Source organism: Thalassophryne amazonica, chromosome 6 (assembly GCF_902500255.1).
Source record: "Thalassophryne amazonica chromosome 6, fThaAma1.1, whole genome shotgun sequence".
Lineage (NCBI taxonomy): Eukaryota > Metazoa > Chordata > Actinopteri > Batrachoidiformes > Batrachoididae > Thalassophryne > Thalassophryne amazonica.
In genome coordinates, this window is record NC_047108.1 from 8,160,984 (window position 1) to 8,185,222 (window position 24,239).

General features: G+C 41.2%; 1 protein-coding gene across 1 annotated transcript in view; it reads right to left on the reverse strand.

Moving 5' to 3' along the window:
- LOC117511823 (serine hydroxymethyltransferase, mitochondrial-like) overlaps window positions 1-24,239 on the reverse strand; it is a 72,028-nt gene that overhangs the window by 20,066 nt on the left and 27,723 nt on the right. The window contains exon 3 of the mRNA XM_034171733.1: window positions 2,012-2,091. Within this exon, the coding sequence (XP_034027624.1) occupies window positions 2,012-2,091 (80 nt within the window). The remainder of the gene's footprint in view (window positions 1-2,011; window positions 2,092-24,239) is intronic.

Genomic DNA, 24,239 nt, shown 5'->3' on the forward strand with positions numbered 1-24,239 from the left:
TTTTATGCCAGATGCCCTTCCTGATGCAGCTCCACATTACACGGAGAATGGGCACGGGTGTCATGTTCTGTGTTTGCTCTTATCGTCAGCCATGTTTGTTTTAAGTATTATTTTGGATTTTGTGTATTTGTGTGTCTTCCCTGGCTGGGTGGTCCTGCCTGGGCCTTGTCTGTCCCTGTCTCTTGGTGCTTGGGGGTGGGCGTAACACAGTCTGGGCCACACCCATTTCTGGATCCTTCCACACACGTGTTTCCTATTTGCAGCTCATCACCAAGGTGTATTTAAGCCTCACTGGTTGCACTTGTGATTCGCCTGATCGTTGTGCCTTGTGCCTTCGCTTCTAGCTCTGAGTTTTGTCTTTTTCCAAGTCCTGTTGCCACATAGTGTTTTGACCACCTGCCCGTTTGTATTGACCACGCCTTTACCTGATGATCCTGATCTGATCAAAGCGCCTTGGGGCAACTGTTTGTTGTGATTTGGCGCTATATAAATAAAATTGATTTGATTTGATTTTGATCTGTTTGCTTGTTTTGGACTGCCTTACTGTTCCCATGATGCACTGTTTCTTTCTCTTTTTGCTCCGTATGCATCACTCTGCATTTAATCATTAGTGATCGATCTCTGCCCCCCTCCACAGCATGTCTTTTTCCTGGTTCTTTCCCTCAGCCCCAACCAGTCTCAGCAGAAGACTGCCCCTCCCTGAGCCTGGTTCTGCTGGAGGTTTCTTCCTGTTAAAAGGGAGTTTTTCCTTCCCACTGTAGCCAAGTGCTTGCTCATAGGGGGTCGTTTTGACCGTTGGGGTTTTTCATAATTATTGTATGGCCTTGCCTTACAATATAGAGCGCCTTGGGGCAACTGTTTGTTGTGATTTGGCGCTATATAAAAAAAAAGTTGATTGATTGATTGATTACTGTGTAAATGCCTTTCTAACCCAGAGCTACCGTGTCGAGTCCTGCACTTGTGTCCAGCCGTCTCTGTCCGACGTCTCTGATAATGGGTGGTCTGTGGGAATGGACATGGCTGGTCTTGAACCAAGATCCTTCTCTTTTGGAACTGACTAACTCAGCCCCAACCAGTCCCAGCAGAAGACTGCCCCTCCCTGAGCCTGGTTCTGCTGGAGGTTTCTTCCTGTTAAAAGGGAGTTTTTCCTTCCCACTGTAGCCAAGTGCTTGCTCACAGGGGGTCGTTTTGACCGTTGGGGTTTTACATAATTATTGTATGGCCTTGCCTTACAATATAAAGCGCCTTGGGGCAACTGTTTGTTGTGATTTGGCGCTATATAAAAAAAAAATTGATTGATTGATTGATTGATCAAATCCCCATCGGACCAAAAAAAAAAAAAAAAAAAAAATCACTAAGGGTCCTTAGGGAAGGTCTTTTAAACAGTGGAGCACCTTGCACAGCAGCTCCCTGGCATCGGTGTGTGAATGTGAGGCCTCATTGTAAAGATAAAGCTGGAAAAGCCCTGTATAAATACAATCAAATTATTGCATTTTTTAAAATGGACTAAATCACATCTTAATATATTGTACAGCACTTGATTGGTTCCAGATATATGACATTCTGTTGTACAGAACTGAATCATGTTCACATCAGGGCTGACTGTACATCATGACATGGGATAGTAAATCACATTGCATTGCTTTATATAAATGCATCTTCTTGTATCATATCATGTGTTGTACCATAACATGTTGCATTTGATCTAATTGTACTGTGCTGATACCTCCACCAAGGAGACCCTAGCATTTAGCAGTAGTTCATGGGCCAAGGAAGAACCAATACACTTGATAACACATCCCCATAATATAGCTGCAGAACCAGGATGTTTTCTCCACCCTTTCTGTAACACTGCAAATTTGGGCATTTTTCAATAGTTTCAATTATATCGGTTTCTTTTAAAAAATGCATGATGCAATCTGTGAGCTCGTAGCTGTCTCTCACTGTCATCATTACTGCTGTCTTGCCTGCACAGTATATTTTTGAAAGTGCACGAGTGTTGTGTGGTTACCTTTGCCCGGGGTATCCTTCAGAGTATTTATTGTTCAGACAAGAACCTAACGCTTCCAGTGCTGCCTGGCTGCAGAAGTTCTGCCAATACAACCGAGCACAGTATTATGATGCAGACCCACACCCTACACATTTTTAAAAACATGTTCACAATACTGTGCATCATCAAAATATTGCATGCATTTACCAAACAACCGCATTATTATTCAGCAGGACTGAATGACACAGAGTTATCTGCTATTTAATTAATTTCAGCTCAGCATTTACGATGCAAAACCTGCTTACAAAACCAATAACAAAAGTGTCAGTGGCAGAAACAGTATGGATTAGCAGTTGATGTTCTTTAAATCTTACAAAGTGCTTCTACAGCCTTCAGGAGAACAACTGTTATAACTACTGCAAAAATAGATCACGAAATGTATTTGCTTTTGAAGTACTATAATCAAATTAAAGAGGAAAATTCAATAGATTTACAGTGAAATACAAACTTACTGTATAGTGACCAAAAAAAAAAAAGAACACTTGAGATTCAGAAGGAGCATCAAAAATTAATGTAACAGATGTTTTCAGTCCTGTACCCCAACGTCTGTCTTTCTATGTGTCCTCTTCAGCCACCCCCTCAATCTTATTAATAACCTAAACCTGTCAGTGTTCAGGGATCCTCCAGTCCTTCCACTGGGATTTAAATTATTCAACCCCCAAGTGACACAAAACTCAGTGACATTTCAAATCACCACATCGGTACGAGTGTGCACTTCTCTTTGACATACAGTAAGTGTAGCGATGAATGACAGAAGTCAGTGGGGGAACCTAATGACTGTGTTCCTGAAAAGAGGCTCTCCACTGGATCCTCCATTTATCAGAAAGTAACCACATGCAAAGCAAAGATGCACATTCATAACTGCTGCTGAATGAAATATTGTAATTTTCTGGGAGCTTTTACTAAGTAGAAATCCATGCTAATTCTCTGGGATAAAAGAGAAACCACCACACAACCACCATCTTACAGTTTGTAATTAATGCCTCAGCCACAGGAGAGCATAAATTAAAAGGAGAAGAAGAAGAAAAAAAAGCTTCTCAAGCCTGCAATGAAAACTACAAATGCTTCTGTAGTGTCATCAGCAGGCCAGAAGGTTGTAGATGTTTACCGCAATCTTCTGCTCTGGTCAAGCTGAAGCATGCTGAGGGATGTTCAACCAAATACTGAATCTGCTGCAAGTCTCACTTTACAGTTTCTGCTACAAAAATTTCCATGTTACATGTAAGTCCAAAAGGTGAAATACAAAATTATTCGCTCCTTTATCAATCAATCAATCAATCAACTTTTTTTTATATAGCGCCAAATCACAACAAACAGTTGCCCCAAGGCGCTTTATATTGTAAGGCAAGGCCATACAATAATTATGAAAAACCCCAACGGTCAAAACGACCCCCTGTGAGCAAGCACTTGGCTACAGTGGGAAGGAAAAACTCCCTTTTAACAGGAAGAAACCTCCAGCAGAACCAGGCTCAGGGAGGGGCAGTCTTCTGCTGAGACTGGTGGGGGCTGAGGGAAAGAACCAGGAAAAAGACATGCTGTGGAGGGGGGCAGAGATCGATCACTAATGATTAAATGCAGAGTGATGCATACAGAGCAAAAGAGAAAGAACAGTGCATCATGGGAACCCCCCCACAGTCTACGTCTAAAGCAGCATAACCAAGGGATGGTCCAGGGTCACCTGATCCAGCCCTAATATAAGCCTTAGCGAAAAGGAAAGTTTTAAGCCTAATCTTAAAAGTACAGAGGGTATCTGTCTCCCTGATCTGAATTGGGAGCTGGTTCCACAGGAGAGGAGCCTGAAAGCTGAAGGCTCTGCCTCCCATTCTACTCTTACAAACCCTAGGAACTACAAGTAAGCCTGCAGTCTGAGAGCGAAGCGCTCTAATGGGGTAATATGGTACTACAAGGTCCCTAAGATAAGATGGGACCTGATTACTCAAAACCTTATAAGTAAGAAGAAGAATTTTAAATTCTATTCTAGAATTAACAGGAAGCCAATGAAGAGAGGCCAACACGGGTGAGATATGCTCTCTCCTGCTAGTCCCCGTCAGTACTCTAGCTGCAGCATTTTGAATTAACTGAAGGCTTTTTAGGGAACTTTTAGGACAACCTGATAATAATGAATTACAGTAGTCCAGCCTAGAGGAAATAAATGCATGAATTAGTTTTTCAGCATCACTCTGAGACAAGACCTTTCTGATTTTAGAGATATTGCGTAAATGCAAAAAGGCAGTCCTACATATTTGTTTAATATGCGCTTTGAATGACATATCCTGATCAAAAATGACTCCAAGATTTCTCACAGTATTACTAGAGGTCAGGGAAATGCCATCCAGAGTAAAGATCTGGTTAGACACCATGCTTGTTGTGAAAGTGTAGGAACACGGACCCACAACAGGGGGCGCAAATGAACGGACAATGGAGGAATCAAATAACACTGTTTTTACTGTCGTGAAAAAGGCACAACAAATACAACCGATTACAATATGGAGATTGAGTCTAATTACAACGGTGTCGTATGGGCAGGCTCGACGATAGGAGACGTTTGTCCAAGTCGAACCGGAACCAACCCGATTTCCTCTGCCACCGAACCCCGGGAATACTGGAGCCGCCAAGTCCCGAATTCCCAGGTGGCCACTGCCTCCGCTCGTCGGATCCGGTACTGCTGGCAGGAAACAGAAACAGTCAGGTGTGGATGCGGCTGCACCCAGCAACACGGAGGGTGGAAACACCACCTCCACCTCTACTCAAAATAGTACTGTAGGATTGGAATGTGAGTACTTATCCTACTTCGTCCAATACGGTCTTCAGCTGACCTAAGCACAAGCAACACAGTATTAATTCTCAGAATAATACAACTGGCTGAGTTCGTTACCTCTTTGGTAAGGCGATATCTCGGCAAATGAGGTGGAGATGCCGTCCTGCTGATATACCTCCTTATTGATTGGGATCAGCTGTCTCCAGTGATGGGTGACAGCTGTCATCCTGGCTGCTCCCGTAAGGCGGCAGCGCCCTCCGGTGCCTGGAGCCCGCACTCCAGGCAGGGCGCCCTCTAGTGGTGGTGGGCCAGCAGTACCTCCTCTTCAGCGGCCCACACAACAATGCTTCTAAGATTTGTGGGGCCAAGTACAATAACTTCAGTTTTATCTGAGTTTAAAAGCAGGAAATTAGAGGTCATCCATGTCTTTATGTCTGTAAGACAATCCTGCAGTTTAGCTAATTGGTGTGTGTCCTCTGGCTTCATGGATAGATAAAGCTGGGTATCATCTGCGTAACAATGAAAATTTAAGCAATACCGTCTAATAATACTGCCTAAGGGAAGCATGTATAAAGTGAATAAAATTGGTCCTAGCACAGAACCTTGTGGAACTCCATAATCAACTTTAGTCTGTGAAGAAGATTCCCCATTTACATGAACAAACTGTAATCTATTAGACAAATATGATTCAAACCACCGCAGCGCAGTGCCTTTAATACCTATGACATGCTCTAATCTCTGTAATAAAATTTTATGGTCAACAGTATCAAAAGCAGCACTGAGGTCCAACAGAACAAGCACAGAGATAAGTCCACTGTCCGAAGCCATAAGAAGATCATTTGTAACCTTCACTAATGCTGTTTCTGTACTATGATGAATTCTAAAACCTGACTGAAACTCTTCAAATAGACCATTCCTCTGCAGGTGATCAGTTAGCTGTTTTACAACTACCCTTTCAAGAATTTTTGAGAGAAAAGGAAGGTTGGAGATTGGCCTATAATTAGCTAAGATAGCTGGGTCAAGTGATGGCTTTTTAAGTAATGGTTTAATTACTGCCACCTTAAAAGCCTGTGGTACATAGCCAACTAACAAAGATAGATTGATCATATTAAGATTGAAGCATTAAATAATGGTAGGACTTCCTTGTGCAGCCTGGCAGGAATGGGGTCTAATAAACATGTTGATGGTTTGGATGAAGTAACTAATGAAAATAACTCAGACAGAACAATCGGAGAGAAAGAGTCTAACCAAATACGGCATCACTGAAGCAGCCAAAGATAACGATACATCTTTGGGATGGTTATGAGTAATTTTTTCTCTAATAGTCAAAATTTTGTTAACAAAGAAAGTCATGAAGTCATTACTAGTTAAAGTTAATCGAATACTCAGCTCAATAGAGCTCTGACTCCTTGTCAGCCTGGCTACAGTGCTGAAAAGAAACCTGGGGTTGTTCTTATTTCTTCAATTAGTGATGAGTAAAAAGATGTCCTAGCTTTACGGAGGGCTTTTTTATAGAGCAACAACTCTTTTTCCAGGCTAAGTGAAGATCTTCTAAATTAGTGAGACTAATTTTTTCCCCAATCGTCGAGTGGGGAAAAACGGTTAGAGATGTGAACGGGTTGACGGTGTACACGGGGCTTCTGTTTAGGGCTACGCTTCCTCCTCACAGTCACCCAGTCAGCCTGCTTTCCCGACTGCCCGGGATCTGCCAGGGGGGGAACTAACGGCGGCTAAGCTACCTTGGTCCGCACCAACTACAGGGGCCTGGCTAGCTGTAGAATTTTCCACGGTGCGGAGCCGAGTCTCCAATTCGCCCAGCCTGGCCTCCAAAGCTACGAATAAGCTGCACTTATTACAAGTACCGTTACTGCTAAAGGAGGCCGAGGAATAACTAACCATTTCACACCCAGAGCAGAAAAGTGTGGGAGAGACAGGAGAAGCCGCCATGCTAAATCGGCTAAGAGCTAGTAGCTACACAACCTAGCGGATTCCTAAAAACACGCAAAGTGAATAATGTGTAAATAATTTAGAGGTGATTCAGCAGAAGGAGTGCTTTAGTTAAGGCACCAGACAGGCCATGAAGCAGCACAGGTAACGCACGGCAACAGCGAACGCACGACAACGGTGCTAAAAAATAAAATAAAAACGAAAGCGTTAGCAAGCTAGTTAGCTTACCAACGCTGATGAAAGTTAGCTGATGAAAGTGCTCCGTCGCGATGTTTCGACCGTTAGAGGTCTTCTTTAGGCGTTGGAGCCCGGTGAAAAAGTAAAAAAAAAAGTAAAAAAAGTAAAAAAGTCTTGAAAAAGACTGTTAGTTCAAAGTCCAAAGCAGCAGGTAGCAGTCTCTGTGTAAACAGTTCCAACAGAGAGCCAAAATTCTGATGCAACGTCTTCCTCCGTGTGTACTTCCGTGCGTTCAGACCAATTACAATGTAATATAAAAATATAACACAATGCTGAAATACCTTCACCGTATGAGCATCGTGTTCTTTAGAAATTGCAGTTGTTTAATTAATTATTAAGATCCTATTGTCTTGCGTGCAATTTGTACATGTTCAGTAAAGTCCCTCTATCAATCAATCAATCAAAAACAATATTTATGTTTTAAGAGCAGAAGTTACACAAATCAAGGAATATCTGCAGATCACCCCCTGTGCATTTGCAGGTATTAATGAAGCAAATTTAACTCCAGAGCAAGTTAGCTTTGACTTAGTGGAAGTTAGCATGCATGCTATCATCTGCAAAATGTCTTGTAAATGACTCCAGAGGTGTTATCAGTTTACAAAAACAGTGTTTTCAGTTTTAGAAGTGTGTTTTTCTTGCTAGCTTTTACAGAATATTTGACAAAGAGGATACATTTACACACAAATGAAAGAGTTTTGCAGCTAACCACCAGCATGTGATGTCACCATGCTAACGTCCACAAAATCTCTTCTAAATAAGTTCAGAGGTGTTATTAGGTTCCAAAAGCAACGTTTTCAGTTTTAGAAGTGTTTATTTCTCGCTAGCTTTTACACAAAATTTGACAAAGAGGTTACATTTACACACAAATGAAACAGAGTTTTGCAGCTAACCACCAGCCTGTGATGTCACCATGCTAACGTCCGCAAAATGTCTTGTAAATAAGTTCAGAGGTGTTATTACATTCCAAAAGCAACGTTTTTAGTTTTAGAAGTGTTTAGTTCTTGCTAGCTTTCACATAATATATGAGAAACATGTATACATTAGGTCTCTCTCTTCTAAGTCCCTGTTAGTAAATGATATAATAATTGATCAACATATTGATTTATTCTGCCTTACAGAAACCTGGTTACAGCAGGATGAATATGTTAGTTTAAAGGAGTCAACACCCCGAGTCACACTAACTGCCAGAATGCTCGTAGCACGGGCCGAGGCGGAGGATTAGCAGCAATCTTCCATTCCAGCTTATTAATTAATCAAAAACCCAGACAGAGCTTTAATTCATTTGAAAGCTTGACTCTTAGTCTTGGTCATCCAAATTGGAAGTCCCAAAAAACAGTTTTATTTGTTGTTATCTATCGTCCTCCTGGTCGTTACTGTGAGTTTCTCTGTGAATTTTCAGACCTTTTGTCTGACTTAGTGCTTAGCTCAGATAAGATAATTATAGTGGGTGATTTTAACATCCACACAGATGCTGAGAATGACAGCCTCAACACTGCATTTAATCTATTATTAGACTCAATTGGCTTTGCTCAAAATGTAAATGAGTCCACCCACCACTTTAATCATATCTTAGATCTTGTTCTGACTTATGGTATGGAAATTGAAGACTTAACAGTATTCCCTGAAAACTCCCTTCTGTCTGATCATTTCTTAATAACATTTACATTTACTCTGATGGACTACCCAGCAGTGGGAATAAGTTTCATTACACTAGAAGTCTTTCAGAAAGCGCTGTAACTAGGTTTAAGGATATGATTCCTTCTTTATATTCTCTAATGCCATATACCAACACAGTGCAGAGTAGCTACCTAAACTCTGTAAGTGAGATAGAGTATCTCGTCAATAGTTTCACATCCTCATTGAAGACACTTTGGATGCTGTAGCTCCTCTGAAAAGAGAGCTTTAAATCAGAAGTGCCTGACTCCGTGGATAACTCCAAAACTCGCAGCTTAAAGCAGATAACCCATAAGTTGGAGAGGAAATGGCATCTCACTAATTTAGAAGATCTTCACTTAGCCTGGAAAAAGAGTCTGTTGCTCTATAAAAAAGCCCTCCGTAAAGCTAGGACATTTTACTACTCATCACTAATTGAAGAAAATAAGAACCCCAGGTTTCATTTCAGCACTGTAGCCAGGCTGACAAAGAGTCAGAGCTCTATTGAGCCGAGTATTCCTTTAACTTAACTAGTAATGACTTCATGACTTTCTTTGCTAATACAATTTTAACTATTAGAGAAAAAATTACTCATAACCATCCCAAAGACGTATCATTATCTTTGGCTGCTTTCAGTGATGCCGGTATTTGGTTAGACTCTCTCAGATTGTTCTGTCTGAGTTATTTTCATTAGTTACTTCATCCAACCATCAACATGTCTATTGGACCCCATTCCTACCAGGCTGCTCAAGGAAGCCCTACCATTATTTAATGCTTCGATCTTAAATATGATCAATCTATCTTTATTAGTTGGCTATGTACCACAGGCTTTTAAGGTGGCAGTAATTAAACCATTACTTAAAAAGCCATCACTTGACCCAGCTATCTTAGCTAATTATAGGCCAATCTCCAACCTTCCTTTTCTCTCAAAAATTCTTGAAAGGGTAGTTGTAAAACAGCTAACTGATCATCTGCAGAGGAATGGTCTATTTGAAGAGTTTCAGTCAGGTTTTAGAATTCATCATAGTACAGAAACAGCATTAGTGAAGGTTACAAATGATCTTCTTATGGCCTCAGACAGTGGACTCATCTCTGTGCTTGTTCTGTTAGACCTCAGTGCTGCTTTTGATACTGCTGACCATAAGATTTTATTACAGAGATTACAGCATGCCATAGGTATTAAAGGCCACTGCGCTGCGGTGGTTTGAATCATATTTATCTAATAGATTACAATTTGTTCATGTAAATGGGGAATCTTCTTCACAGACTAAGGTTAATTATGGAGTTCCACAAGGTTCTGTGCTAGGACCAATTTTATTCACTTTATACAGGCTTCCCTTAGGCAGTATTATTAGACGGCATTGCTTAAATTTTCATTGTTACGCAGATGATACCCAGCTTTATCTATCCATGAAGCCAGAGGACACACACCAATTAGCTAAACTGCAGGATTGTCTTACAGACATAAGACATGGATGACCTCTAATTTCCTGCTTTTAAACTCAGATAAAACTGAAGTTAGTGTACTTGGCCCCACAAATCTTAGAAACATCATCAACATCATCAATTTTATTTAGATAGCGCCAAATCACAACAAACAGTTGCCCCAAGGGCGCTTTATATTGTAGAGGCAAGGCCAGTACAAATATTACGTAAAAAAAACCCCAACGGTCAAAAACGACCCCCTGTGAGCAAAGCACTTGCAACAGTGGAAGTAAAAAACTCCCTTTTAACAGGAAGAAACCGCCAGCAGAACCAGCGCTCAGGGAGGGGCAGTTCTTCTGCTGGGACTGGTTGGGACTGAGGGAGAGAACCAAGAAAAAGACATGCTGTGGAGGGAGCAGGAGATCAGTAACTAATGATTAAATGCAGGAGTGGTGGCATACAGAGCAAAAAGGAAGAAAGAACACTCAGTGCATCATGGGAACCCCCCAGCAGTCTAAGTTCGTATAGCATCATAACTAAATGGATGGTTCAGGGTCACCTGATCCAGCCCTAACTATAAGCTTTAGCAAAAAGGAAAGTTTATAAGCCTAATCTTAAAAGTAGAGAGGGTGTCTGTCTCCCTGATCCGAATTGGGAGCTGGTTCCACAGGAGCAGGAGCCTGAAAGCTGAAGGCTCTGCCTCCCATTCTACTCTTACACAAACCCTAGGAACTACAAGTAAGCCCTGCAGTCTGAGAGCGAAGCGCTCTATTGGGGGTGATATGGTACTACAACCCTGGCAAAAATTATGGAATCACCAGCCTCAGAGGATGTTCATTCAGTTGTTTAATTTTGTAGAAAAAAAGCAGATCACAGACATGACACAAAACTAAAGTCATTTCAAAATGGCAACTTTCTGGCTTTAAGAACACTATAAGAAATCAAGAAAAAAGAATTGTGGCAGTCAGTACGGTTACTTTTTTAGACCAAGCAGAGGAAAAAAAAAAAAAAAAATTATGGAATCACTCAATTCTGAGGAAAAAAACTATGGAATCACCCTGTAAATTTTCATCCCCAAAACTAACACCTGCATCATATCGATCTGCTCGTTAGTCTGCATCTAAAAGGACGTGAACACACCTTGGAGAGCTGTTGCACCAAGTGGACTGACATGAATCATGGCTCCAACACGAGAGATGTCAATTGAAACAAAGAAGAGGATTAATCAAAACTCTTAAAAGAGAGTAAATCTCACGCACTGTTGCCAAAGATGTTGGTTGTTCACAGTCAGCTGTGTCTAAAACTCTGGACCAAATACAAACAACAGGGAAGGTTGTTAAAGGCAAAATACTGGTAGACCAAGGAAGACAATCAAAGCGTCAAGACAGAAAACTTAAAGCAATATGTCTCAAAATCGAAAATGTACAACAAAACAATGAGGAACGAATGGGAGGAGACTGGAGTCAACGTCTGTGATCCGAACTGTAAGAAACCGCCTAAAGGAAATGGGAATTACATACAGAAAAGCTAAACGAAAGGTCATTCATTAACACCTAAACAGAAAAAAACAAGGTTACAATGGGCTAAGGAAAAGCAATTGTGGACTGTGGATGACTGGATGAAAGTCATATTCAGTGATGAATCTCGAATCTGCATTGGGCAAGGTGATGATGCTGGAACTTTTGTTTGGTGCCTTTCCAATGAGATTTATAAAGATGACTGCCTGAAGAGAACATGTAAATTTCCACAGTCATTGATGATATGGGGCTGCATGTCAGGTAAAGGCACTGGGGAGATGGCTGTCATTACTATCATCAATAAATGCACAAGTTTATGTTGATATTTGGACAATTGAAGGATGTTGGGGATGATGAATCATTTTCAAGATGATAATGCATCTTGCCATAGAGCAAAACTGCAAAAACATTCCTTGCAAAAAGACACATAGGGTCAATGTCATGGCATAGGGTCAATGTCAATGAGCAGATCTGATTTGATGCAGGTGTTAATTTGGGGGATGAAATTACAGGGTGATTCCATAATTTTTTTCCTCAGAATTGAATGATTCCATATTTTTTTCCTCTGCTTGGTCTAAAAAAGTAAACCGTTACTGACTGCCACAATCTTTTTTTCTTGATTTCTTATAGTGTTTCTTAAAGCCAGAAAGTTGCCATTTGAAATGACTTTAGTTTTGTGTCATGTCTGTGATCTGCTTATTTCTACAAAATTAAACAACTGAATGAACATCCTCTGAGGCCGGTGATTCCATAATTTTTGCCAGGGGTTGTATGAGGTCCCTAAGATAAGATGGGACCTGATTATTCAAAACCTTATAAGTAAGAAGAAGAATTTTAAATTCTATTCTAGAATTAACAGGAAGCCAATGAAGAGAGGCCAATATGGGTGAGATATGCTCTCTCCTTCTAGTCCCCGTTAGTACTCTAGCTGCAGCATTTTGAATTAACTGAAGGCTTTTCAGGGAACTTTTAGGACAAACCTGATAATAATGAATTACAATAGTCCAGCCTAGAGGAAATAAATGCAATGAATTAGTTTTTCAGCATCACTCTGAGACAAGACCTTTCTAATTTTAGAGATATTGCGTAAATGCAAAAAAAGCAGTCCTACATATTTGTTTAATATGTGCTTTGAATGACATATCCTGATCAAAAATGACTCCAAGATTTCTCACAGTATTACTAGAGGTCAGAGTAATGCCATCCAGACTAAGGATCTGGTTAGACACCATGTTTCTAAGATTTGTGGGGCCAAGTACAATAACTTCAGTTTATCTGAGTTTAAAAGCAGGAAATTAGAGGTCATCCATGTCTTTATGTCTGTAAGACAATCCTGCAGTTTAGCTAATTGGTGTGTGTCCTCTGGCTTCATGGATAGATAAAGCTGGGTATCATCTACGTAACAATGAAAATTTAAGCAATGCCGTCTAATAATACTGCTAAGGGAAGCATGTATAAAGTGAATAAATTGGTCCTAGCACAGAACCTTGTGGAACTCCATAATTAACCTTAGTCTGTGAAGAAGATTCCCCATTTACATGAACAAAGTGTAATCTATTAGATAAATATGATTCAAACCACCGCAGCGCAGTGCCGTTACTACCTATGGAATGCGCTAATCTCTGTAACAAATTTTGAATAATCAGGTCCCATCTTATCTTAGGGCCCCTCATAGTACCATATCACCCCAATAGAGCGCTTCGCTCTCAGACTGCAGGCTTACTTGTAGTTCCTAGGGTTGTAAGAGTAGAATGGGAGGCAGAGCCTTCAGCTTTCAGGCTCCTCTCCTGTGGAACCAGCTCCCAATTCGGATCAGGGAGACAGACACCCTCTCTACTTTTAAGATTAGGCTTAAAACTTTCCTTTTTACTAAAGCTTATAGTTAGGGCTGGATCAGGTGACCCTGAACCATCCCTTAGTTATGCTGCTATAGACTTAGACTGCTGGGGGGTTCCCATGATGCACTGAGTATTTCTTTCTCTTTTTGCTCTGTATGCACCACTCTGCATTTAATCATTAGTGATTGATCTCTGCTCCCCTCCACAGCATGTTTTTTTCCTGGTTCTCTCCCTCAGCCCCAACCAGTCCCAGCAGAAGACTGCCCCTCCCTGAGCCTAGTTCTGCTGGAGGTTTCCTTCCTGTTAAAAGGGAGTTTTTCCTTCCCACTGTTGCCAAGTGCTTGCTCACAGGGGGTCCTTTTGACCCGTTCGGGTTTTTACGTAATTATTGTAGGCCTTGCCTTACAATATAAAGCGCCTTGGGGCAACTGTTTGTTGTGATTTGGCACTATATAAATAAAACTGATTGATTGATATAAACAACACAAAAAGCGACTTTGGAGGGACCAGCTACTAATGTCATGGTGCAGCTCTACTCTGTTTGGCTGTCACACCCGCCACTCAAAAACAAAACTGAACAGATTGAAACAGAATGTGACTTTGTAACCTCTTAAAATATGTCATGATTAGCTATCACTGAACTTGTCCAAGGTCTGTGTCCCAACGATGTTCCCAGTAAATTTGAAGACTCTGGCAAGTAATAGGACTGGACTTAGGCTGAACACAGACAGACAGACGCACGCAAAACCGTCGCAATACCCGATAGCCATATTTGATGGCCTCGGGTAATAAAATGGGCACGTTGCTTATGAAGTCTTTTTATTAATCACAGGGTCCTGGTGGCCATTAGGTGGTCACTGTTGCTTGGTTTGGAATGTGGTCTTGCAAAAAAGTAGTTTCAGTTTCTCAGTACTTTTGCTTTTGCATAACTCCACTGATTCCCTCAAACCAACAAACCAGCCAGTCATGCAGAAGGCCCCTTTAAAGAATATGCATCTGCTTGAGGTTCTTCCTGTTGAAAATGAGTTTTTCTTTGCCGGGCTTACGTTACAGATGTTCTTAAATTATATAACAGAGACTCAATTGCTATGTGTAACGTGCCTCAAATTATATCTTTTTGTGATATACTGTAGCTCTATACAAATAAAAAATTTGATCTCATTTGAAAAATTAATTTGAAGGTATGACGTAATACTGTCTCTTCTGTATCTGGACTGCTTTTGTGCAACCAGTTCTTTCAAAAAATCCACAGTAAACCAGACATTGTGCTTTTAAAAATAATTGCAGCTGCTGCTGTCCTGTTTGATCAGTATCAATATGATGCTTTAAAATGTTTCCATTAGTAATCAAATTAACATAACATTTTCTTTCGACGTCCTCTGGTTTAATCAATCATTACACTGGCTTGACTACTCATTTTAAGAGCGTCAAAGCTTCATGTTCTTAACAAAGTTAGTAACAGGTCTGCTGGTTCTGTTCTTTATAACCAGGCTTTACCCGGATGCAATGAGCTCTAGTCCTCGAACTGTCTGTCCTTCTCCTGCTGCAGGAGGCTCCACATTTCTGGATCATCTTGGGCCAAACTCTCCTGTCCCGTCCACTTTCCAGCACTGCCGAGGCCTCGCCTGCATGACCCCACCATCAACGGCCCCTCTGGTCTGACACATCCTGAAGCCTGAAGAAGAGGGGCTGTGTTGGGGTGTGAATGAACATACAGGAATCATTTACTTGAATCTATGTATTAAAAGCCAAGTGGCCCTCTGTGTGTGTGTATGTGTGCATGTGTATGGCTTCAATCACGGACAAATTGGGGAGAGCTGACATTTGCTGTTTGGTATGCTTATGTGTCTTCGGTCAAGAATGAACGCCATGAAACAGAAAAGTTGATAGGACTAACATTGGGAAAAATTATGGATAATAGGTAACAACGGTGAACAATGGATGTTGATAATTCAATTCTGGACTCACACGCCATTCCAGCATGGGGCGGTAAACATCTGTATATTAAAAGCAAAGTGGCCTCTGTGAATGTGTATCTGTGTGTTGTGTGTGTACCTTTGAACATAGACAAACTGGGAGAGCTGACATTTGCCGTTTGGCATAATTATGTATTTTGGGTCAAAGATAAACTGCGCCAAAATGGGCCGTTGATGGGACTAATATTTTTGCACAAATTGTGGATATGATGTAACAACAGTGACCAATGGATGTTGATAATTACATTCTGGACTCACACGCCGTTCCAGCAAGGGGGCGGTAAATCATCTATATGTAAAGCCAAGTGGCCTCACATGGAAAGCGATATGCAGCTTTTCCAGAGCGAGGTCACTTGTTCATGTGTTTGTTAAAATTGATGCACCTTCCAACAAGGACTCGTAGATAATACATTAGTAACACAGAATCTCAACATTGCCAGTTTAAAAACATTGACATCAACTAATGGGCCAATAATAAAAACAATTATTTATTAAATAACCTAATTTATTACCACCTTTGAAAATGTCAGCTACCTATTTATAAACACTCCCCAATCTAGAGCTGGTGGATCCCCACGGGCAGCATGCTAGTTAATAATTAACTGTCCACTTCTTGAAGGTATTCTGCTGCTCCATTTTAAAAGACATAGGAAAATCCGAGGCACCCTGTAAAATCCAGTGAGTGAATAGACAGACAAGGAATCCATTACCTTCAGTTTGTTAAGGGCCCTGTCCAACTGGGGAGAGGATTAATTGTGCATGAAATGAGTACCAAATTACGGGCATTCGTTGTCGTCCGCAACAAAGTGGCCTAAAAATGACAAATGTCCCAGTATGAATTATGGATATATTAATAATATATAGCGAATATCAATTATCATCATCATCAATTTTATTTATATAGCCCCAATCACACAAACAGTTGCCCCAAGGCGCTTTATATTGTAAGGCAAGGCCATACAATAATACGTAAAACCCCAACGGTCAAAACGACCCCCTGGAGCAAGCACTGGCAACAGTGGGAAGGAAAAACTCCCTTTTAACAGGAAGGAAACCTCCAGCAGAACCAGGCTCAGGGAGGGGCAGGCTTCTGCTGGGACTGGTTGGGGCTGAGGAGAGAACCAAGAAAAAGACATGCTGTGGAGGGGAGCAGAGATCGATCACTAATGATTAAATGCAGAGTGGTGCATACAGAGCAAAAAGAGAAAGAAACACTCAGTGCATCATGGGAACCCCCCCAGCAGTCTAAGTCTATAGCAGATAACTAAGGGATGGTTCAGGGTCACCTGATCCAGCCCTAACTATAAGCTTTAGCAAAAAGGAAAGCTTTAAGCCTAATCTTAAAAGTAGAGAGGGTGTCTGGCTCCCCTGATCCGAATTGGGAGCTGGTTCCACAGGCGAGGAGCCTGAAAGCTGAAGGCATCTGCCTCCATTCTACTCTTACAAACCCTAGGAACTACAAGTAAGCCTGCAGTCTGAGAGCGAAGCGCTCTACTGAGTGATATGGTACTATGAGGTCCCCTAAGATAAGATGGGACCTGATTATTCAAAACCCTTATAAGTAAGAAGAAGAATTTTAAATTCTATTCTAGAATTAACAGGAAGCCAATGAAGAGCAGGCCAATATGGGTGAGATATGCTCTCTCCTTCTATGTCCCCATTAGTACTCTAGCTGCAGCATTTGAATTAACTGAAGGCTTTTCAGGGAACTTTTAGGACAACCCTGATAATAATGAATTACAATAGTCCAACCTAGAGGAAATAAATGCATGAATTAGTTTTCAGCATCACTCTGAGACAAGACCTTTCTAATTTAGAGATATTGCGTAAATGCAAAAAGCAGTTCCTACATATTTGTTTAATATGCGCTTTGAATGACAATCCTGATCAAAAATCGACTCCAAGATTTCTCACAGTATTACTAGAGGTCAGGGTAACGCCATCAGAGAAGGATCTGGTTAGACACATGTTTCTAAGATTTGTGGGGCCAAGTACAATAACTTCAGTTTTATCTGAGTTAAAGCAGGAAATTAGAGGTCATCCATGTCTTTATGTCTGTAAGACAATCCTGCAGTTTAGCTAAATTGGTGGTCTACTACAATCACGGTTATATAACGCATGTAGTGAGGAACGGATCAGACGCATTGCGATTATCACGGCAGTATTATGGGTGTATTATGAATGCATTGCACACGTTTACGCATGCACGGCATCTGCATTGCGGTCATAAAAGAAGTGCACTCGCTCCTTTCGGCATCACTATTCACACCAACAGTACAGCCTCTGGAGCATTTGCTGGACTTGGACAAGTTGATTGGAGTAAAGAAGCAGTGAACAGGTGCGAGTGGTGATGTGTCAGCGGATCACATCAGAGCACAGCTCTTATGAACCATTATACAAGAAGTTAAATCTGTTTATAAAACATAGGAATAAATACTGTAACAACTGCAGACAAGAAGGAAAAAACACGCGCAACTGTTTTATCAAGCCTTGACAATGTAAAGAAGTCTGTATCTAAGTATACAAGTATGTATGGAGTATGTATCGAGTACGTTGAGTATTGTATCGTATGTAAGGCGGCTTGTCATCTGCAGCCAAAATTTTGTGCAGCTCAAATCTGGGAACGGAAGAACGTGCCTCTGCAGATAATCTTTTTCCTGGTTCTCTCCCTCAATGCCCCAACCAGTCCAGCAGAAGACTGCCCCTCCCTGAGCCTGGGTTCTGGCTGGAGGTTTCTTCCTGTTAAAGGGAGTTTTTCCTTCCACTGTAGCCAGTGCTTGCTCACAGGGGGTCGTTTTGACCGTTGGGTTTTACATATTATTGTATGGCCTTGCCTTACAATATAAGCGCCTTGGGGGCAACTGTTGTTGTGATTTGGCGCTATATAAAAAAAAAATTGATTGATTGATGATAATTCGGACGGTGCGGGTGTCGGCCAACTCATACAAGCATGTTTCACACATACTGCAGATGTTAAGCGAATGAGCCAATTTTGTGCGCAATCCATACACAAATCCTCCTAAATGCCAGTGGGACGGGCCCTAACATGGTAACTCAAAAAATGTTGGTTCATGTTGGTGCCCGATCAACGCAAAATACAAATTTGTTTGATGGTGTAATGTGCTATATACCTGTCTGCAAAACGCTGTGACTTGACTGGGATTGTTGCAGAGAATAATTTCTCATAACACAACATAGAAGTTAGAAGGCAGGTGTGGCTAAAGTAGAAGTCGGTGGACTTGCTTGTCAGTTTTTTTCTCCAAGGCTACACTGATTGTTTTGTCTTTTGTTTTTAATTTGTTCACTAACTCTTGAAAAAGGCTTAAATCTTGTTCTGTTCCATCAAAAAACAGAGGCAAAATGAACCAGTCCTTCCTTCCTATGTGACTGAACTGCTCAAACTTGTGATGCAGTAATTTGTGCTTGTGAGCTACTCAGGTTTCATGCCACTGCACAGAAACCTCCTTGTGGACTGTGGACATAAAACATTGTAAACAGCTTTTTATTTTTATGTATCATATCAGGGTGTTGACCCCAAACGTGAATCTGCTGCAAATTGTGAATTATCTACACAAAATCTTGAACTCTGAAAAAAATATATCACAAAATGTGAACGCACATTTCAGAAAATGTGAATTTCTTCATGATTTGTCTTATGTTTTGCACATATTCACAATTCGTGCGTCTTACGTTTCGTATCCTCCAGGAACACCTTAGGGGAATCCACACTTTGTGTACAATCACAGTGCCCCATCCTCGCATACAAATCAGTCGATTTGCACCCCCCCATCCCACCCCACTCCAGACTCCAGCTTTCCCTTCCACAGCCCCCGCTGATCACCAGGGTCGGACCAAAATGATGATGATGATAATAATAACATAAATAATAAGGAATATATTGGTGTACAGGTTAGTTTTAATAGGGATTTTTTTTTGCTTGCATTATACGTATTTATAGTTATATTGAGTGTCCCTCAATGACTTGTGTTATTTATGAGTGAAATCTTTTCTATAAAGCGCATATTAGCTGTGATATAATAACTGACATTTGCTGATAATGTTCAGTCAATAATCAGATAGACTAGAATTTTTTTTCTATTTGACTATAAAAAGATGCACACTTTATACCCCTAGAACATGAACTGCACAAATGCCGTACGAATTGACATTCGAATGACACTTGTGCAATTCATGCTGCATTCCAACTGCACCTGAACACCTCATACAGCAGTCCTGCAGCAGTCGGCACATTCATGTGTCGCTCGTGCTGGAAAACATATGAACAGCGGACGAATTGCAGTCACACAGCATTGCCACTGTTGTATATTGACATTTGAACATCTTTTGTGCAATTCGACATGCAATTGAACTGAGTTTGTGCTGCATTTGAATTCCTCAGACAGCATTCGTGTGGCACTTATATGCCAAATTGGCACAGCCTCTGTAAGGAGATAGAGTATCTGTCAATAGTTTTACATCCTCATTGAAGACAACTTTGGATGCTGTAGCTCCTCTGAAAAAGAGAGCTTTAAATCAGAAGTGTCTGACTCGTGGATAACTCACAAACTCGTAGCTTAAAGCAGATAACCCGAAGTTGGAGAGGAAATGGCGTCTCACTAATTTAGAAGATCTTCACTTAGCCTGGAAAAAGAGTCTGTTGCTCTATAAAAAGATCCTCCGTAAAGCTAGGACATCTTTCTACTCATCACTATTGAAGAAAATAAGAACAACCCCAGGTTTCTTTCAGCACTGTAGCCAGGCTGACAAAGAGTCAGAGCTCTATTGAGCTGAGTATTCCCATTAACTTTAACTAGTATGACTTCATGACTTTCTTTGCTAACAAAATTTTAACTATTGAGAAAAAATTACTCATAACCATCCCAAAGACGTATCGTTATCTTTGGCTGCTTTCAGTGATGCCGGTATTTGGTTAGACATCTTTCTCTCCGATTGTTCTGTCTGAGTTATTTCATTAGTTACTTCATCCAAACATCAACATGTTTATTAGACCCCATTCCTACCAGGCTGCTCAAGGAAGCCCTACCATTATTTAATGCTTCGATCTTAAATATGATCAATCTATCTTTGTTAGTTGGCTATGTACCACAGGCTTTTAAGGTGGCAGTAATTAAACATTACTTAAAAGAGCCATCACTTGACCCAGCTATCTTAGCTATTATAGGCCAATCTCCAACCTTCCGTTTCTCTCAAAAATTCTTGAAAGGTAGTTGTAAAACAGCTAACTGATCATCTGCGAGGAATGGTCTATTTGAAGAGTTTCAGTCAGGTTTTAGAATTCATCATAGTACAGAAACAGCATTAGTGAAGGTTACAAACTGATCTTCTTATGGCCTCGGGACAGTGGACTCATCTCTGTGCTGTTCTGTTAGACCTCAGTGCTGCTTTTGATACTGTTGACCATAAAATTTTATTACAGAGATTTTAGCATGCCATAGGTATTAAAGGCACTGCGCGCTGGTGGTTTGAATCATATTGTCTAATAGATTACAATTTGTTCATGTAAATGGGGAATCTTCTTCACAGACTAAAGTTAATTATGGAGTTCCACAAGGTTCTGTGCTAGGACCAATTTTATTCACTTTATACATGCTTCCCTTAGGCAGTATTATTAGACGGTATTGCTTAAATTTTCATTGTTACGCAGATGATACCCAGCTTTATCTATCCATGAAGCCAGAGGACACACACCAATTAGCTAAACTGCAGGATTGTCTTACAGACATAAAGACATGGATGACCTCTAATTTCCTGCTTTTAAACTCAGATAAAACTGAAGTTATTGTACTTGGCCCCACAAATCTTAGAAACATGGTGTCTAACCAGATCCTTACTCTGGATGGCATTACCCTGACCTCTAGTAATACTGTGAGAAATCTTGGAGTCATTTTTGATCAGGATATGTCATTCAAAGCGCATATTAAACAAATATGTAGGACTGCTTTTTTGCATTTACGCAATATCTCTAAAATCAGAAAGGTCTTGTCTCAGAGTGATGCTGAAAAACTAATTCATGCATTTATTTCCTCTAGGCTGGACTATTGTAATTCATTATTATCAGGTTGTCCTAAAAGTTCCCTAAAAAGCCTTCAGTTAATTCAAAATGCTGCAGCTAAAGTACTGACGGGGACTAGAAGGAGAGAGCATATCTCACCCATATTGGCCTCTCTTCATTGGCTTCCTGTTAATTCTAGAATAGAATTTAAAATTCTTCTTCTTACTTATAAGGTTTTGAATAATCAGGTCCCATCTTATCTTAGGGACCTCATAGTACCATATCACCCCAATAGAGCGCTTCGCTCTCAGACTGCAGGCTTACTTGTAGTTCCTAGGGTTTGTAAGAGTAGAATGGGAGGCAGAGCCTTCAGCTTTCAGGCTCCTCTCCTGTGGAACCAGCTCCCAATTCAGATCAGGGAGACAGACACCCTCTCTACTTTTAAGATTAGGCTTAAAACTTTCCTTTTTGCTAAAGCTTATAGTTAGGGCTGGATCAGGTGACCCTGAACCATCCCTTAGTTATGCTGCTATAGACGTAGACTGCTGGGGGGTTCCCATGATGCACTGTTTTTTCTCTTTTTGCTCTGTATGCACCACTCTGCATTTAATCATTAGTGATTGATCTCTGCTCCCCTCCACAGCATGTCTTTTTCCTGGTTCTCTCCCTCAGCCCAACCAGTCCCAGCAGAAGACTGCCCCTCCCTGAGCCTGGTTCTGCTGGAGGTTTCTTCCTGTTAAAAGGGAGTTTTTCCTTCCCACTGTAGCCAAGTGCTTGCTCACAGGGGGTCGTTTTGACCGTTGGGGTTTTACATAATTATTGTATGGCCTTGCCTTACAATATAAAGCGCCTTGGGGCAACTGTTTGTTGTGATTTGGCGCTATATAAAAAAATTGATTGATTGATTGATTGATTTTTTGTAAATTAAAAATAAGTACACAGACTCATATTTGCTCCTTTTCACATTTCTGACCATCTAAACTTCCAAGGTTTTTGTTTTTGACTAATTAGCATGTATTTCATAAATTATATAAACTGTTGGTTTTTTTTGTTTATTTTTAATCAAACAGAAAAATTAATGACGTAAAAAAACTCTTGAGTCAAACATGAGTTTTTCTGCTGCATTAATGTGACAATGAAAGTATGACTTGATTCAAACCATACTGGGTTTTGGTTCAGTACCTGATACCAGGTTGTAGCCTTTTTTCAGCAGAGCGTTGGCCATGACTTTTGCGTTCAGCAGCACCTGAGCGATGTACTGCTTGAACATGGGAGTGGAAGCCTGCAGAAACACATTTTATGACAACATGAGATGTTACTTGTCATATGCTCTCTCCACCATTATTTTCTTCAGGAATTGAAGCAGCAGTTTTTTTCCCAAGGTTGAACAGACATTTTTGACATCAATTTCATCAAAAGGACTTTATTCATACAAAAAGGAATGAATCCAAACGAAAAGACACCCAGAAGAGGTAAAAGGTATTAATTTACAATATTCCATTTTGGAATGTTCCAGGGGCCTCATGCACAAAGTGTGCTTATGCACAAAAACCTGGCGTACGCCCATCTCCACGTCCATATGCAAATGTATCAAAAGTGACGTGAGCGTGGAAATGTGCAGTGCATCGTACGCACATCTCTACAGCTATTGTTCCACTGTGGACATGTAAGTGTGTGTTAGCGTTGTCAGAGGACCTTGCAAATGGTGCAATCCGACGTGAGCATGTATTCAGGGAACACAAGGATAACTGGCTCACAAACCGATTTCGATAAAGAAGGCCACTGTGACTGGAGTTGCACACAGAACTGCAGCTGGCCCAGAACGCAATACGCCAATGAGCCAGGGGTTGTCCCACACAGTTGCTGACCACGCTGGGGCATCCTGGCATCATGTGCATCCCAGTGTGAGCTTACTGATCGGTCAGGAGTGTGCCAGTCAACGTGGCGCCGAGTCACGCCAGCTGTGCGGAACACAATCATCCGACTCTCATCCCGGTACATTCCAACATCACAGCGCATTTTGCAGCAAGAGCCGGATTTCCGAATGTAATCAGAGCTGCTAACTGCACACATTTTTCTATGAAGGCGCCATCACATGAACTTTGGGTTTGTTAATGAAATATTGGGTTAGCTGAAGGCAACCATATTAGTACCCCCTCTGCTTCTCTGCTGATTTATTGCTATCGAAACTAATGCCCTAGGTGCTCTTAGTTCTGTCCAACTTTTTCTCTCTATCTGAGGTATTGCTACTCATGAGTCACAGGGAGCCACATGAGAGCCTCATGCTGAGCGACTGGATGGGGTGTGAGCTATGTCACATGACGGACAATAAACTGGAGCATCACAGAACTATGATGAAGGCCAGAAGTGCCACTGCCAGAGCCGGGGACATAGGACTGTCGTAGCTGATGCCGCTTACAGGGACTCTGGTCAGGAGTGGCCTGTTGCCCTGCCAGGGACTCTGGATTGTTCCATCGAGCTATACACCTTTGAACTATTGGGCTTGGCCTCAAGAATGACATTGCATTTTTTACTCTGTTTTTGTAACTGCTTGTAACTTTGCAACTACTAGAATGGCCTAAGAAGTGGGTCGGTCTTCTGAGTCTGGTCTGCTTGAGGTTTCTACTTCAAAACACCAGAGGGAGTTTTTCCTTAGGGCCCCTTCAGTTTGGTTGATTACGGGAAACAGTGCAAAACAGTTCGAAATTAGTGCACCAACGAAATTCCGGTGCGAGAGTTCATGCACGCGCGGTCGGTGTCTTTTGAGCAGGTGCAGTGCCAGTTGCAGAACATCCAGCTGGTACCTGTGGGAACACATTGTCGAT